The sequence below is a fragment of the Salmo trutta genome, chromosome 1 (genome assembly GCF_901001165.1).
Source record: "Salmo trutta chromosome 1, fSalTru1.1, whole genome shotgun sequence".
Classification (NCBI taxonomy): Eukaryota; Metazoa; Chordata; class Actinopteri; order Salmoniformes; family Salmonidae; genus Salmo; species Salmo trutta.
Genome location: NC_042957.1, coordinates 18,004,434 through 18,021,955, shown reverse-complemented (window position 1 = coordinate 18,021,955; position 17,522 = coordinate 18,004,434). Strand labels below are relative to the sequence as shown.

General features: G+C 42.7%; 1 protein-coding gene across 3 annotated transcripts in view; it reads left to right on the top strand.

Annotated features, from left to right (window-relative positions):
* Positions 1-733: 733 nt before the first annotated feature.
* atad2b (ATPase family AAA domain containing 2B) overlaps positions 734-17,522 on the top strand; it is a 132,778-nt gene continuing 115,989 nt past the window's right edge. For 2 of the 3 annotated variants that reach the window (XM_029733448.1, XM_029733277.1), the window contains exons 1-3: positions 734-982; positions 17,133-17,293; positions 17,453-17,484. In XM_029733448.1, the coding sequence (XP_029589308.1) occupies positions 884-982; positions 17,133-17,293; positions 17,453-17,484 (292 nt within the window). In that variant the 5' untranslated portion in view covers positions 734-883. The remainder of the gene's footprint in view (positions 983-17,132; positions 17,294-17,452; positions 17,485-17,522) is intronic. The other variant, XM_029733363.1, reaches the window with a different exon arrangement.

Below are 17,522 nucleotides of genomic sequence, written 5' to 3'. Positions count from 1 at the left end.
CGTTCAACAAGAACAAAACAGATGGTCAGCTCAGATGGCCAACACCGGTAGTATTCACCCTCTCTCTCTCACACACACACACACACGATGCATATGGTGTTGTTGTGTGGCCTATAAGCACAGTGAGTCAGAGACACTTTCAGCATTTTAGCAATATGCTTGATGAAATAGTAGAACATTCTACTGATTGGCAGTGCAAAATAAACATGGCTAAACAGTCTGTTAAGAAATTAATTACAGGTAGGCTACTACAATGAACAATGAATCAGTTATTTGCATGTTCATCATTTCCGTCCAGTTGTGCTCTGGCTGCAAACCAAAACAACAGCTGCACGCGCGCACGTGGCTCGACTGTAAATTGCAGACAGCAGGAGACATTTATCATTTTATCAAGTGAAATATCACATTTAATCGAATAAACTCAGTATTATCAGTTCATTATTATTAAACGAGACAATTAAATAACCGTTACATTTTACAAAGAAAATGTCCCTTATATTAGCTACAAGTAATGGGTTTAAACCAGTAAAATACGAACGTTTTTGGAAAACTGAAATGACTTGACTTCAGTCAGATTAGATAGCTAGCCAGCTGTAGTAGAGTAGAGTGGCAAACTTAAAATATATATATATATTTGTGTGATATAGCTACATGCAACTCTTTCAATTAAACATTTTATATATCCTCATCAAATAACAAAACTTTGGTATTTCTGAAGTCTAGTCCCTGGACTGACAAGGTAGCATTGCAAAGCGGAAGTGGTCCGCGAGCGAATTTTGCCAGGAGAACTAGCGAAAGAGAAATGGCGCTTCAATGCCGTGCTCACTGAGGCAGTGTACAGACGGATAGACAGACTAAACAAGTGCAAATAAACTGAAAAATCATGGTGAACACAAGAAAGAGCTCTCGGCATGAGCCGAGCACTCTCTTCATCTCGTCCAGGACCCGATCTTCCGCCAGGAATGAAGAACATGAAGAACATGTAAGCGGGTTATTTTCTCCACTGCCCGGCAAGCTATGCTTGCTAGCTTTGGCCTCAAGCCGGTTCTCGTTGCTTCTTTCTTTTTTTAAAAAAGTGTACAATATTTGACACCAACAATTTATTTTACGAATAAATGTGGCTTTGCATGCATTAATTAAAAAGCTTGCCATTAACACGAACGCCATTGCTTGACTGATAGCTTGCAGGTTAGCTCGTTGCTAGCTCCAAGTTGAGTTCCCTTTGTTGCCCCTGCTACAGTCTACCGCACTGGCCCACTGACTGGCAGGAAAGACATTAGCCTGCTAGCTAGCCTGTCTTGGTGTGTACTCGACAGCTTAAAACAAAGAGACACGGGGCAGTTGACGTGTTGAATGTTATCGATAAGCATGTTGTATTGCTAACCGTGTTTATCGCTATATGTAAAGAAATGACAGGCTATTGCTAGTTAGCTTGTTGTGGGGGAAGGGAACTCAAAAGGAACCCTTGTGATTCACAACAGTTAACGTTAGCTCGCTAACGTCCTTTATTTAGCTAGTTAGCTTGAAGTTGAACTCACTGAACTTTTTTGTTTGTAAAAAACTTGAAGTAAAACTATACGGGCTACTGTTGACTTAATATTAAGGGGGGTTTAGTTTATTGCAGGTTAAAAGAGTATGCCAAAGATATAGATTAAAGTGTTAATGTCGGATTTGAAGAATTATGTCACAACAACAACGATCCAAAATGTAAACAATATGATGTACTAACGTGTACGTAAATGTAGCCAAGCTGTTGTGGATACAATTACACATTGCAAAATTAATATTTGCTTACCCTCTTGAGTGTGTTACTGATTTATTGGCCATTTGAAACTTAACGTTAGTTACTCTGTCATGATAATCGAAATATGTCTTCAATTGTGCAACAGGTTGTTCGGTGTTGAGTAAATGTAAACTTTCCAGTTTGACGCACGAGGTTTGAGATTATACCTGAACATAGTCTACAGGCCGGCAGATGGCGATATTGAGTCATTCCATTTTACCGTCCAATTGGCTATACTGTCCTATCCCATGTGGACGCTTCGTACATAAAACATTCTCCAACCAGGCTACAAAGGCGTCGATTTCCTCCTTAACTGTAATGGCGAGAAAACGGGAAAATATGTGCGTTTTTAAAAAAAATTAAACAGCATTTTCCTCCTCCATGCTCTGTGGCTAATGCTACTTCCTGACATTGTGTACAGGTTAGGACCAAGTGTAAACACAGACTGCTGCAACCTGATTGGCTGAACACCATCGCAACATTGGGACTAGCGTTTAGCCACTAGAATGGTGAAGGAAAGTTGTGTTTCCTAAAGTATGCATTTGAGGTCGACCGATTTATGATTTTTCAATACGGATGCCGCTTATTGTAAGACCAAAAAAGCCGACACCGATTAATCGGCCAATTTTTGTTTGTAATATTTTATTTATTTATTTGTAATAATGACAGTTACAACAATTCAGAATGAACACTTATTTTAACTTAATATAATACATAAATACTATCAATTTAGCCTCAAATAAATAATGAAACATGTTCAATTTGGTTTCAATAATGCAAAAACAAAGTGTTGGAGAAGAAAGTAAAAGTGCAATATGTGCCATGTAAAAAAGCTAACGTTTAAGTTCCTTGCTCAGAACATGACAACATATGAAAGCTGGTGGTTCCTTTTAACATGAGTCTTCAATATTCCCAGGTAAGAAGTTTTAGGTTGTAGTTATTATAGGACTATTTCTCTCTCTACCATTTGTATTTCATATACCTTTGACTATTGGATGTTCTTATAGGCACTTTAGTATTGCCAGTGTAACAGTATAGCTTCCGTCCCTCTCCTCGCTCGATCCAGGAACACATCGACAACAGCCACCCTCGAAGCAGCGTTACCCATGTAGAGCAAGGGGAACAACCACTCCCAAGTCTCAGAGCGAGTGACGTTTGAAACGCTATTAGCGCGCACCCGCTAACTAGCTAGCCATTTCACATGGGTTACACCAGCCTAATCTCGGGGGTTGATAGGCTTGAAGTCATAAACAGTGCAATGCTTGAAGAATTGTGAAGAGCTGCTGGCAAAACGCACGAAGGTGCTGTTTGAATGAAATACGAGCCTTTGGTCATTAATATGGTCGAATCCGGAAACTATCATTTCGAAAACAAAGCGTTTTATTATTTCGGTGAAATATGCAACCGTTCCGTATTTTATCTAACGGGTGGCATCCCTAAGTCTAAATATTCCTGTTACATTGCACAACCTTCAATGTTATGTCATAATTATGTACAATTCTGGCAAATTAATTACGGCCTTTGTTAGGAATAAATGGACTTCACACAGTTCGCAATGAGCCAGGCGGCCCAAACTGCTGTATATACCCTGACTGCTTGCACAGAACGCAAGAGAAGTGACACAAATTCATGTTAGCAGGCAATATTAACTAAATATGCAGGTTTAAAAATATATACTTGTGTATTGATTTTAAAGAAAGGCATTGATGTTTATGGTTAGGTACATTGGTGCAACGACAGTGCTTTTTTCGCAAATGCGCTTGTTAAATCATCACCCGTTTGTCGAAGTAGGCTGTGATTTGATGAGAAATTAACAGGCACCGCATCGATTATATGCAACGCAGGACACGTTAGATAAACTAGTAATATCATCAACCATGTGTAGTTAACTAGTGATTATGTTAAGATTGATCGTTTTTTATAAGATAAGTTTAATGCTAGCTAGCAACTTACCTTGGCTTCTTGCTGCCCTCGCGTAACAGGTAGTCAGCCTGCCATGCAGGCTCCTCGTGGAGTGCAATGTATAAGGCAGGTGGTTAGAGCGTTGGACTAGTAACCGGAAGGTTGCAAAAACGAATCCCCGAATCCCCCCCCCTGAACAAGGCAGTTAACCCCCGTTCCTAGGCCGTCATTGAAAATAAGAATGTGTTCTTAATCTGACTTGCCTAGTTAAATAAAGGTGTAATAAACAAATCGGCAAATCGGTGGCCAAAAATACAGATTACCGATTTTTATGAAAACTTGAAATCGGCCCTAATTAATTGCCCATTCCGATCAATCGGTCGACCTCCAGTATGCATATTTTCCCTGTTTTTTTCTCCCACCTTCTCGCCATTAAATCAAGTTTATGGAGCCTGAATGGAGAATGTTTTAAGTACGATACGGCTGCATGGATTCCCATTGGACAATAAGATGAAACTGCTTTTGGGCTAACCTTGACAAAGATGCACTGTACTGTTAATTTATTTTAAATGAAGGAAATTAGTCTTTAAATTAAATTCAGTTTATTATCGCCATTTGCCAACAAAAACCAGGACAAACTGATCTGGAGCCAGGATAGTGGTTCCAGTCCTTTATAGGTGCCCCATTTTTCTTGTATGGCTGCAGTGCAGTCTCACCTCAACAACAGTGACAGAGTTTTGACAGATAAATATTCACAGGAGAGCAGACAGAAGATGGGCTGGGAGGAACAGTGAGAGAGAGAGCAAGTGTGAATGGAATGCTGAGTGAAAGATTGTATGTAAGGACTGTGTTCTGTTCAGTCATTGATGTGTGATGCACATTTCTCCTCGTCTCATCTGGGTGATAGTCAGACTAGGCTGCTAGCAGTGGTCTATGGCATCAGACAGGCTATTGTGTTGTATCAATAAGGAAGGGAGGCTTACAGACTAAAGGACATACAAGTACCAAGGACATGGTATCTCTTTATCCTCCTCATTGGGGTATGGTTCAGTAGGGCTGGGAATTGCCAGGGACCTCAGGATACAATATTAGTCATTTTATTTGTCACATGCTTTGTAAGCAGCAAGTTTAGACAAACAGTGAAATGCTTACTTACGGGCACTTCCCAACTATGCAGAGGAAAAAAGGAATAAGTACAAAATGAGGAATGATAATTTGGCTGTATACACGGGGTACCAGTAATGAGTAGATGTGTAGGGGTGCGAAGTAATTGAGGTAGATGTGTACAGTTGAAGTCAGAAGTTTACATACACCTTAGTCAAATACATTTAAACTCCGTTTTTCACAATTCCTGACATTTAATCCTAGTAAAAATTCCCTGTTAGTTAGGATCACCACTTTATTTTGTCAGAATAATAGTAGAGAGAATGATTTATTCAAGCTTTTATTTCTTTCATCACATTCTCAGTGGGTCAGAAATTTACATACACTCAATTAGTATTTGGTAGCATTGCCTTTAAATTGTTTAACTTGGGTCAAACGTTTCAGGTAGCCTTCCACAAGCTTCCCACAATAAGTTGGGTGAAAGTTGGCCCATTCCTCCTGACAGAGCTGGTGTAACTGAGTCAGGTGTGTAGGCTTCCTTGCTCGCACACGCTTTTTCAGTTCTGCCCACAAATTTTCTATAGGATTGAGGTCAGGCTTTGTGATGGCCACTCCAATACCTTGACTTTGTTGTCCTTAAGCCATTTTGCCACAACTTTGGAAGTATGCTTGGGGTCATTGTCCATTTGGAAGACCCATTTGCGACCAAGCTTTAACTTCCTGACTGATGTCTTGAGATGTTGCTTCAATATATCAACATAATGTTCCTTCCTCATGATGCCATCTATTTTGTGAAGTGCAGCAGTCCCTCCTGCAGCAAAGCGCCCCCACAACATGATGCTGCCACCCCCGTGCTTCACAGTTGGGATGGTGTTCTTCGGCTTGCAAGCCTCCCCCTTTTTCCTTCAAACATAATAATGGTCATTATGGTCAAACATTTCTATTTTTGTTTCATCAGACCAGAGGACATTTCTCCAAAAAGTATGCTCTTTGTCTACATGTGCAGTTGCAAACCGTAGTCTGGCTTTTTTTTATGGCGGTTTTGGAGCAGTGGCTTCTTCCTTGCCGAGTGGCCTTTCAGGTTATGTCTATATTAGAGGTCGACCGATTAATCGGAATGACTGATTAATTAGGGCCGATTTCAGATTTTTACCTTGTCAGCTCAGGGATTCAATCTTGCAACCTTACGGTTAACTAGTCCAAAGCTCTAACCACCTGCTTTACATTGCACTCCACGAGGAGCCTGCCTGTTACACGAATGCAGTAAGAAGCCAAGGTAAGTTGCTAGCTGGCATTAAACTTATCTTATAAAAAACAATCGATCAATCATAATCACTAGTTAACTACACATGGTTGATGATATTACTAGTTTATCTAGCCTGTCCTGCGTTGCATATAATCGCTTAGGTACATGTTGCTCCAACCCTAAACATCAATGCCTTTCTTGAAATCAATACACGCGTATATATTTTAAACCTGCATATTTAGTTAATATTGCCTGCTAACATGAATTTCTTTTAACTAGGGAAAATGTGTAACTTTTCTTGCAAACAGAGTCAGGGTATATGCAGCCGTTTGGGCCGCCTGGTTCGTTGCGAACTGTGAAGACTATTTCTTCCTAACAAAGACAGCCGACTTCGCCAAATGGGGGATGATTTAACAAAAGCGCATTTGCGAAAAAAGCACAATCGTTGCACGACTGTACCTAACCATTAACATCAATGCCTTTCTTAAAATCAATACACAGAAATATATATTTTTAAAACTGCATATTTAGCTAAAAGAAATCCAGGTTAGCAGGCACAATTAACCAGGTGAAATTGTGTCATTTTGAGTTTGGGCCGCCTGGCTCGTTGCGAACTAATTTGCCAGAATTTTACGTAATTATGACATAACATTGAAGGTTGTGCATTGTAACAGGCATAACGTTTTGTTTTTGAGATGATAGTTTCCGTATTCGAGCATATTAATGACCTAAGGCTCGTATTTCTGTGTGTTATTATGTTATAATTAAGTCTGATTTGATAGAGCAGTCTGACTGAGCGATTGTAGGCAGCAGCAGGCTCGTAAGCATTCATTCAAAATAGCACTTTTGTGCGTTTTGCCAGCAGCCCTTCGCAATGCATTGCGCTGTTTATGACTTCAAGCCTGTCAACTCCCAAGATGAGGCTGGTGTAACCCATGTGAAATGGCTAGCTAGTTAGCGGGGTGCGCGCTAATAGCGTTTCAAACGTCACTCGCTCTGAGACTTGGAGTAGTTGTTCTCCTTCCTCTACATGGGTAACGCTGCTTTGAGGGTGGCTGTTGTCGATGTGTTCCTGGTTCAAGCCCAGGTAGGGGCGAGGAAGCTGTACTGTTACACTGGCAATACTAAAGTGCCTATAAGAACATCCAATAGTCAAAGGTATATGAAATACAAATCGTATAGAGAGAAATAGTCCTATAATTCCTATAATAACTACAACCTAAAACTTCTTACCTGGGAATATTGAAGACTCCTGTTAAAAGGAACCATCAGCTTTCATATGTTCTCATGTTCTGCGCAAGGAACTTAAACGTTAGCTTTTTTACATGGCACATATTGCACTTTTACTTTCTTCTCCAACACTTTGTTTTTGCATTATTTAAACCAAATTGAACATGTTTCATTATTTAGTTAAGGCTAAATTGATTTTATTGATGTATTATATTAAGTTAAAATAAGCGTTCATTCAGTATTGTTGTAATTGTCAATATTACAAATAAATAATTAAATCGGATGATTAATCGGTAGCGGTTTTTTTGGCCTCCAATAATTGGTATCGGCGTTGAAAAATCATAATCGGTCGACCTCTAATATGTAGTCATCAATGTGTAAGCTATCCTGTTTTGTGTTTATGTAATTCTGTGTGATTTATTTAGTAAGTAAATAAATAATGAAGCCAATTTGTATATTGCTGATTCATCATTTATGCTAGAGTTTTTCAATATTCAGAATGAGACTGATTAGAAGGTAACAATTAATGAATTACTGACTGAAATGTAAGATCTTTAAGAGTTAATTCGGAAACCGGTAACTCGTTAAATAAGCACAAAAATAATATTGCGATATTGTCAAAACGATACGATGTATTGTCAGAAATATTATCCCGATATGTAACTGTATATAGATTTTAAAAATCAAACATTCAGTGCATTAAGGAGTCTGTCTCCTTTCTCCCTCTGTCTCCATCTCTTCTGTGGAAGTCTGCAGCAGACATCTTTATCTCTCAGCCAGTCTGGCTTTGCTTCACTCACTTCGTCTACTGTCTCTTTCCATCTCTGTTTATCTGTCTCTCTAGCTGTCTTTCTCTCTCATATCTCCGTCTTCTCTCTCTCTCTCTCTCATCTCCGTCTTTTCTCTCTCTCTCTAGCTGTCTTTCTCTCTCATCTCTGTCTTCTCTCTCTCTCTAGCTGTCTTTCTCTCTCATCTCCGTCTTCTCTCTCTCTCTCTAGCTGTCTTTCTCTCTCATCTCCGTCTTCTCTCTCTCTCTAGCTGTCTTTCTCTCTCTCTCATAACTCCGTCTTCTCTCAATTCAATTCGCTTTATTGGCATGATGTAACAATGTACATATTGCCAAAGCTTATTTTGGATATTTACAATATATAAATAAAAATGAGAATCAAAATTGTCAACGGGACAACAGTAACAACACCAAGGGTCAAAATAACCATACATTCAACAATAACAATAAGCATACAGTAGAGGACATGTGCAGGTTGACACTGTCCCTCAACTTATGGCAGGCAGCAATGTAGTGCGCTGCCAACCCACAGCTCTCTGAGTCTTCCCCCAACAGGATGGGTAGCCTATCCTCATCAGAGAGGTCTTTGAAACCTTGAATAAGGGTTTCAAATTTGGGAAAATGACACACTGTAATTGTTTTATATTTTTTACATTTTGTCAGGAAATGCAGCTCCGTCTCAGGTTCTGCTGTTGTGCAGTGGTTGCACAGCCTTTCCTCTGCAGGTTTTCGTGTGTCTACCCTTCTCAATGGCAAGGCTGTGCTCACTGAGCCTGTACTTTGTCAAGGTTTTTCTAAGGTTTTGATCAGTAAAAATATTTAGCCACGGTGTACTGTCGATTTAGGGCCAGATAGCACTGCATTTTGATTTATGTTTGTGCTTGTGTTTCCCAATAAGCAATGCAGTTTTGTTTTGACTGTGTTGTAATTTGGTTTATTCTGATTGATTGGATGTTCTGGTCCTGAGGATTTAGTTTGTTAGTAGAACAGGTTTGTGAACTCAGCCCCAGGACCAGCTGGATGAGGGTCCTGAGGATTCAGTGTGTTAGTAGAACAGGTTTATGAACTCAGCCCCAGGACCAGCTGGATGAGGGTCCTGAGGATTCAGTGTGTTAGTAGAACAGGTTTGTGAACTCAGGACCAGCTGGATGAGGGGACTCTTCTTTGCTCAGCTCTTGGCATTGCAGGGCGTGGTAATGATATGAGACGGGGTCACTGTATTTTAGATGTTTCCAAAACTTAATTGCTCTTTTTTTAGTTTTTATTATTAGTGGATATTGACCTAATTCTGCCCTGCATGCATTGTTTGTAGTTTTCCTCTGGACATGTAGGAGAATCTTACAGAACTCTGCATGCAGGGTTTCAATGGGGTGTTTGTCCCATTTGATGAAATCTTGTTTTGCAAGTGGACCCCACACCTCGCTGCCATAAGGTGCAATTGGTTCAATGACATTCAATTAGTTTTAGCCAAATTTTAATAGGTATTTGAATTAGCTTTTTAATGGCATAGAATGCCCTGTGTGCTTTCTCTCTGTTCATTCACTGCCTCATTAAGGTGTCCAGTTGAGCTTATTTTTTAAACCTAAGTAATTGTAGTGTGTACAGTACTCTATATATTTTGTACCAATTGAGGACTTTGGTCTAATTCCCTGAGATCTGGGTCTTCTCTGGAAAATCATTATTTTAGTATTTTTGGGGGTTACTGCCAGGACCCAGGTCTGGCAGTACAGCTCTAGCAGGTCCAGGCTCTGCTGTAGGCCATGTGCTGTGGGTGACAGCAGGCATAGGTCATCTGCGAAGAGTAGGCATTTAACTTCTGAATTGTGGCGACTAACACCAGGGGCTGAGGATTTTTCTAGAATAGTGGCCAATTCGTTAATGTTAATATTGAATTGTGCAGGGCTCAGACTGCAACCCTGGCGAAGGCCCCGCCCCTGGTTAAAGAATTCTGTTCTTTTCTTACCAATTTTAATGCTCCACGTATTGCCAGTATACATTGATTTAATTATGTCATATGTTTTACCCCTACACCACTTTCAATAACTTTGTAGAACAGTCCTGTATGCCAAATAGAATCAAATGCTTTTTGGAAGTCGATAAAGCAAGCATATATTTTGGTATTATTTTGGTGGACATGTTTATCTATCAGGGTGTGTAAGGTGTAAATATGATCAGTTGTGCGATGTTTTGGTATAAATCCAATTTGGCTTTTACTCAAGGCGTTGTGCTTATTAAGGAAGTTTAGAACTCTTACATTGATAATACTACAGAAAATCTTCCCCAGGTTACTGTTCACACAAATGCCTCTAATTGTTAGGGTCAAATTTGTCTCCGTTCTTAAAGATTGGGGTTATGAGTCCTTGATTCCAGATGTCAGGGAAATAGCCTACACTCAGGATCAAATTAAACAGTTTTAATATAGCCAATTGAAATGTTACACTAGTGAGTTTGAGCATCTCATTTAGGATGCACTCTCTCTCTCTAGCTGTCTTTCTCTCTCTCTTTTTCTCTCTCTCTTTTTCTCTCTCTCTTTTCTCTCTCTCTTTCTCTCTCTTTCTCTCCCTCTTCTCTCTCTCTCTCTCTTTCTCTCTCTCTTCTTTCTCTCTCTTTCTCTCTCTCTTCTTTCTCTCTCTTTCTCTCTCTCTTCTTTCTCTCTCTCTTCTTTCTCTCTCTTTCTCTCTCTCTTCTTTCTCTCTAGCTGTCTTCTTCTCTCCATTCTCTCTCTCTCTCTAGCGTTCCTCTCCCCTCTCTCTTCTCATCCTTGTCTCTCTTCTCTATGTCTTATCTCTCTCTATCTCTCTCTCTCTCTCTTCTCTCTCTCTCTCTCTCTCTCTCTCTTCTCTCTTCTCTCTCATGTTTCTCGCTCTCTCTCTCTCTCTTATGTCTCTCTCTCTCTCTCTCTATCTGTCTTCTCTCTCTATCTCTCCTCTCTCCCCTTTCCTCACTCTCTCTCTCTCTCTCTCTCATCTGTCTTCTCTCTCTCTCTCTCTCTTCATCTGTTTCTCTCTCTCTCTCTCTCTCTCTCTCTCTCTCTCTCTCTCTCTCTCTCTCTCTCTCTCTCTCTCTCTTTCTCTCTTTCTCTCTTTCTCTTCAATTCAATTTGCTTTATTGGCATCAATGTGCATATTGCCATAGCTTATTTTGGATATTTACAATATAAAAATAAATGAGAATCAAAATTGTCAACGGGACAACTTTCTCTCTCATCTTCATCTTCTCTCTCTCTCATCTTCATCTTCTCTCTCTTTCTCTCTTTCTCTCTTTCTCTTCAATTCAATTTGCTTTATTGGCATCAATGTGCATATTGCCATAGCTTATTTTGGATATTTACAATATAAAATAAATGAGAATCAAAATTGTCAACGGGACAACTTTCTCTCTCATCTTCATCTTCTCTTTCTTTAGCTGTCTTTCTCCCTCTCTCATCTCTCTCTCTAGCTGTCTTTCCCTCTCTCTCATCTCTATCTTCTCGCTCTCTCTTTAGCTGTCTTTCTCTCGCTCTCTCTCTAGCTGTCTTTCTCGCTCTCTCTCTAGCTGTCTTTCTCGCTCTCTCTCTAGCTGTCTTTCTCGCTCTCTCTCTAGCTGTCTTTCTCGCTCTCTCTCTAGCTGTCTTTCTCGCTCTCTCTCTAGCTGTCTTTCTCGCTCTCTCTCTAGCTGTCTTTCTCGCTCTCTCTCTAGCTGTCTTTCTCTCGCTCTCTCTCTAGCTGTCTTTCTCGGTCTCTCTCTAGCTGTCTTTCTCGCTCTCTCTCTAGCTGTCTTTCTCGCTCTATATAGCGTCTTTCTCTCTCTCTTAGCTGTCTTTCTCTCTCTCTCTCTCTATAGCTGTCTTTCTCTCTATCTATGTCTTTCTCTCTATCTATCTCTATAGCTGTCTCTCTCTCTCTAGCTGTCTCTCTCTCTATGCTAGGTCTCTCTCTATCTCTCTAGATGTCTTTCTATCTCTAGCTGTATTTGCTCTTTCTATCTATCTAGTGTCTTTCTCTCTTTATCTCTCTCTCGCTCTAGGTCTTTTCTTTCTCTATCTCTCTAGATCTAGCTGTTCTTCTCTCTCTCTCTCTCTATCTAGCTGACTTTCTCTATCTCTCTCTTCTCTATCTCCTTCTATAGCTGACTTGTTCTTCTCTCCTCTCTCTCTCTAGATTCTATTCTTCTCTCTCTATCTCTCTAGCTGACTTTTCTCTCTCTCTCTCTCTCTCTCTAGCTGTTTTCTCTCTCTCTCTCTCTCTATAGCTGTCTTTTCTATCTATCTCTCTCTCTCTAGCTGTCTTTCTTTCTTCTCTCTCTCTTCTCTTAGCTGTCTTTCTCTCTCTCTCTAGCTGTCTTTCTCTCTCTCTCTCTCTAGCTGTCTTTCTCTCTCTCTCTCTATCAGCTGTCTTTCTCTTTCTCTCTTCTAGCTGTCTTTTTTATCTCTCTAGCTGTTTTCTTTCTCTCTCTAGCTGTCTTTTTCTCTCTCTCTAGCTGTCTTTTTCTCTCTCTCTAGCTGTCTTTTCTCTCTCTCTCTCTCTCTAGCTGTCTTTCTCTCTCTCTCTAGCTGTCTTTCTCTCTCTCTCTAGCTGTCTTTCTCTCTCTCTCTCTAGCTGTCTTTCTCTCTCTCTCTCTCTCTATCTAGCTGTCTTTCTCTCTCTCTCTCTCTCTCTAGCTGTCTTTCTCCCTCTCCCTCTCTCTCTAGCTGTCTTTCTCCCTCTCTCTCTCTCTCTCTAGCTGTCTCTCTCTCTCTCTCTCTCTCTAGCTGTCTTTCTCTCTCTCTCTCTCTCTCTAGCTGTCTTTCTCTCTCTCTAGCTGTCTTTCTCTCTCTCTCTAGCTGTCTTTCTCTCTCTCTCTCTCTCTCTCGAGCTGTCTTTCTCTCTCTCGCTGTCTTTCTCTCTCTCTCTCTCTCTCTCGAGCTGTCTTTCTCTCTCTCTCTCTCGCTGTCTTTCTCTCTCTCTCTCTCTCTCTCTAGCTGACTTTCTCTCTCTCTCTCTCTCTCTAGCTGACTTTCTCTCTCTCTCTCTCTCTCTAGCTGACTTTCTCTCTCTCTCTCTCTCTCTCTCTCTCTCTCTCTCTCTCTAGCTGACTTTCTCTCTCTCTCTCTCTCTCTCTCTCTCTAGCTGACTTTCTCTCTCTCTCTCTCTCTCTAGCTGACTTTCTCTCTCTCTCTCTCTCTAGCTGACTTTCTCTCTCTCTCTCTCTCTAGCTGTCTTTCTCTCTCTCTCTCTCTCTCTCTAGCTGTCTTTCTTTCTCTCTCTCTCTCTCTAGCTGTCTTTATCTCTCTCTCTCTCTCTAGCTGTCTTTCTCTCTCTCTCTCTCTAGCTGTCTTTCTCTCTCTCTCTCTCTCTAGCTGTCTTTCTCTCTCTCTCTCTCTCTAGCTGTCTTTCTCTTTCTCTCTCTCTAGCTGTCTTTCTCTCTCTCTCTCTAGCTGTCTTTCTCTCTCTCTCTCTCGCTGTCTTTCTCTCTCTCTCTCTCTCTCTCTCTCTCTCTCTCTCTCTCTATCTAGCTGTCTTTCTCTCTCTCTCTCTAGCTGTCTTTCTCTCTCTCTCTCTAGCTGTCTTTCTCTCTCTCTCTCTAGCTGTCTTTCTCTCTCTCTCTCTAGCTGTCTTTCTCCCTCTCTCTCTCTCTAGCTGTCTTTCTCTCTCTCTCTCTCTCTAGCTGTCTTTCTCTCTCTCTCTCTAGCTGTCTTTCTCTCTCTCTCTCTCTAGCTGTCTTTCTCTAGCTGTCTTTCTCTCTCTCTCTCTCTCTCTCGAGCTGTCTTTCTCTCTCTCTCTCTCGAGCTGTCTTTCTCTCTCTCTCTCTCTCTCTCTCTCTATCTAGCTGTCTTTCTCTCTCTCTCTCTCTCTCTATCTAGCTGTCTTTCTCTCTCTCTCTCTCTCTCTAGCTGTCTTTCTCCCTCTCCCTCTCTCTCTAGCTGTCTTTCTCCCTCTCTCTCTCTCTCTAGCTGTCTTTCTCTCTCTCTCTCTAGCTGTCTTTCTCTCTCTCTCTCTCTCTCTAGCTGTCTTTCTCTCTCTCTAGCTGTCTTTCTCTCTCTCTCTAGCTGTCTTTCTCTCTCTCTCTCTCTCTCTCTCGAGCTGTCTTTCTCTCTCTCTCTCTCGCTGTCTTTCTCTCTCTCTCTCTCTCTCTCTCTAGCTGACTTTCTCTCTCTCTCTCTCTCTCTAGCTGACTTTCTCTCTCTCTCTCTCTCTCTCTCTCTCTCTCTCTCTCTCTCTCTCTCTCTAGCTGACTTTCTCTCTCTCTCTCTCTCTCTCTCTCTCTCTAGCTGACTCTTTCTCTCTCTCTCTCTCTCTCTAGCTGACTTTCTCTCTCTCTCTCTCTCTAGCTGTCTTTCTCTCTCTCTCTCTCTCTCTCTCTAGCTGTCTTTCTTTCTCTCTCTCTCTCTCTAGCTGTCTTTCTCTCTCTCTCTCTCTAGCTGTCTTTCTCTCTCTCTCTCTCTAGCTGTCTTTCTCTCTCTCTCTCTCTCTCTAGCTGTCTTTCTCTCTCTCTCTCTCTCTAGCTGTCTTTCTCTCTCTCTCTCTCTAGCTGTCTTTCTCTTTCTCTCTCTCTAGCTGTCTTTTTCTCTCTCTCTAGCTGTCTTTTTCTCTCTCTCTAGCTGTCTTTCTCTCTCTCTCTCTCTAGCTGTCTTTCTCTCTCTCTCTCTAGCTGTCTTTCTCTCTCTCTCTCTCGCTGTCTCTCTCTAGCTGTCTTCTCTCTCTCTCTCTCTCTCTCTCTCTCTCTCTATCTAGCTGTCTTTCTCTCTCTCTCTCTAGCTGTCTTTCTCTCTCTCTCTCTAGCTGTCTTTCTCTCTCTCTCTCTAGCTGTCTTTCTCCCTCTCCCTCTCTCTCTAGCTGTCTTTCTCCCTCTCTCTCTCTCTAGCTGTCTTTCTCTCTCTCTCTCTCTAGCTGTCTTTCTCTCTCTCTCTCTAGCTGTCTTTCTCTCTCTCTCTCTCTAGCTGTCTTTCTCTAGCTGTCTTTCTCTCTCTCTCTCTCTCTCTCGAGCTGTCTTTCTCTCTCTCTCTCTCGAGCTGTCTTTCTCTCTCTCTCTCTCGAGCTGTCTTTCTCTGTCTTTCTCTCTCTCTCTCTCTCTCGAGCTGTCTTTCTCTCTCTCGAGCTGTCTTTCTCTCTCGCTCTCTCTCTAGCTGTCTTTCTCTCTCGCTCTCTCTCTCTAGCTGTCTTTCTCTCTCGCTCTCTTTCTCTAGCTGTCTTTCTCTCTCGCTCTCTCTCTCTAGCTGTCTTTCTCTCTCGCTCTCTCTCTCTAGCTGTCTTTCTCTCTCGCTCTCTCTCTCTAGCTGTCTTTCTCTCTCGCTCGCTCTCTCTAGCTGTCTTTCTCTCTCGCTCGCTCTCTCTAGCTGTCTTTCTCTCTCTCGCGCTCGCTCTCTCTAGCTGTCTTTCTCTCTCTCGCGCTCTCTCTCTCTAGCTGTCTTTCTCTCTCTCGCGCTCTCTCTCTCTAGCTGTCTTTCTCTCTCGCGCTCTCTCTCTCTAGCTGTCTTTCTCTCTCGCGCTCTCTCTCTCTAGCTGTCTTTCTCTCTCGCGCTCTCTCTCTCTAGCTGTCTTTCTCTCTCGCGCTCTCTCTCTCTCTAGCTGTCTTTCTCTCTCGCGCTCTCTCTCTCTCTAGCTGTCTTTCTCTCTCGCGCTCTCTCTAGCTGTCTTTCTCTCTCGCGCTCTCTCTCTCGCGCTGTCTTTCTCTCTCGCGCTCTCTCTCTCGCGCTGTCTTTCTCTCTCGCGCTGTCTTTCTCTCTCGCTGTCTTTCTCTCTCTAGCTGTCTTTCTCTCTCGCTGTCTTTCTCTCTCGCTCGCTCTCTCTAGCTGTCTTTCTCTCTCGCTCGCCCTCTCTAGCTGTCTTTCTCTCTCGCTCGCCCTCTCTAGCTGTCTTTCTCTCTCGCTCGCCCTCTCTAGCTGTCTTTCTCTCTCGCTCGCTCTCTCTAGCTGTCTTTCTCTCTCGCTCGCTCTCTCTAGCTGTCTTTCTCTCTCGCTCGCTCTCTCTAGCTGTCTTTCTCTCTCGCTCGCTCTCTCTCTCTAGCTGTCTTTCTCTCTCGCTCGCTCTCTCTCTCTAGCTGTCTTTCTCTCTCGCTCGCTCTCTCTCTCTAGCTGTCTTTCTCTCTCGCGCTCTCTCTCTCGCGCTGTCTTTCTCTCTCGCTCGCTCTCTCTCTCGCGCTGTCTTTCTCTCTCGCGCTGTCTTTCTCTCTCGCGCTGTCTTTCTCTCTCGCGCTGTCTCTCTCTCTAGCTGTCTTTCTCTCGCGCTGTCTTTCTCTCTCTAGCTGTCTTTCTCTCGCGCTGTCTTTCTCTCTCTCGCTGTCTTTCTCTCTCTAGCTGTCTTTCTCTCTCTAGCTGTCTTTCTCTCTCTAGCTGTCTTTCTCTCTCTCGCTGTCTTTCTCTCTCTCGCTGTCTTTCTCTCTCTCGCTGTCTTTCTCTCTCTCGCTGTCTTTCTCTCTCTCGCTGTCTTTCTCTCTCTAGCTGTCTTTCTCTCTCGCTGTCTTTCTCTCTCTAGCTGTCTTTCTCTCTCTAGCTGTCTTTTTCTCTCGCTGTCTTTTTCTCTCGGTCTTTCTCTCTCTAGCTGTCTTTCTCTCTCTAGCTGTCTTTCTCTCTCGCTGTCTTTCTCTCTCTAGCTGTCTTTCTCTCTCGCTGTCTTTCTCTCTCTAGCTGTCTTTCTCTCTCGCTGTCTTTCTCTCTAGCTGTCTTCTCTAGCTGTCTTTCTCTCTCGCTCTCTCTCTAGCTGTCTTTCTCTCTCTCGCTCTCTCTCTCTAGCTGTCTTTCTCTCTCTCGCTCATCTCCATCTCAGCTGTCTTTCTCTCTCTCGCTCATCTCCATCTCAGCTGTCTTTCTCTCTCTCGCTCATCTCCATCTCAGCTGTCTTTCTCTCTCTCTCTCGCTCATCTCCATCTCAGCTGTCTTTCTCTCTCTCTCGCTCATCTCCATCTCAGCTGTCTTTCTCTCTCTCTCGCTCATCTCCATCTCAGCTGTCTTTCTCTCTCTCTCGCTCATCTGTCTTTCTCTCTCTCTCGCTCATCTGTCTTTCTCTCTCTCTCGCTCATCTGTCTTTCTCTCTCTCTCGCTCATCTGTCTTTCTCTCGCTCATCTGTCTTTCTCTCTCTCTCGCTCATCTCCATCGCTCTAACCGCTGTCTCCTCCCCTCCAGAAGGATCCCAGCAGTGATGTGAGCAGTCCTAGCAGTCCTCGAATGTCCCCTCCCTCGAAGCGGACCCGTAGACAGACCCCACCAAGCTCCAGCGACATCACTCCCTCGTCCCAGGCCAAGGGCCAGAGGGTCTCCTGGGTCATGTCCACCCACCGCACCAGGTGAGGGGGCAAGGGAACAGCACGGGTTGTGGCCGTTTTGAGTTTAGTTCCTGTACTGGCCGTGTGGACTGTGGATTCAACCCCATCTGTTGTTGACTGTCTAAGCAGTCTTTTTTTTGCAACGTGTTTATATTGACACATCTTAATGTGTTGTTTCAGGTTGTCCTCTGGCGCCCTGCAAAATGGACATGGTAACATCATTTTCATTACCAAAGCTTTCATTTGGTTA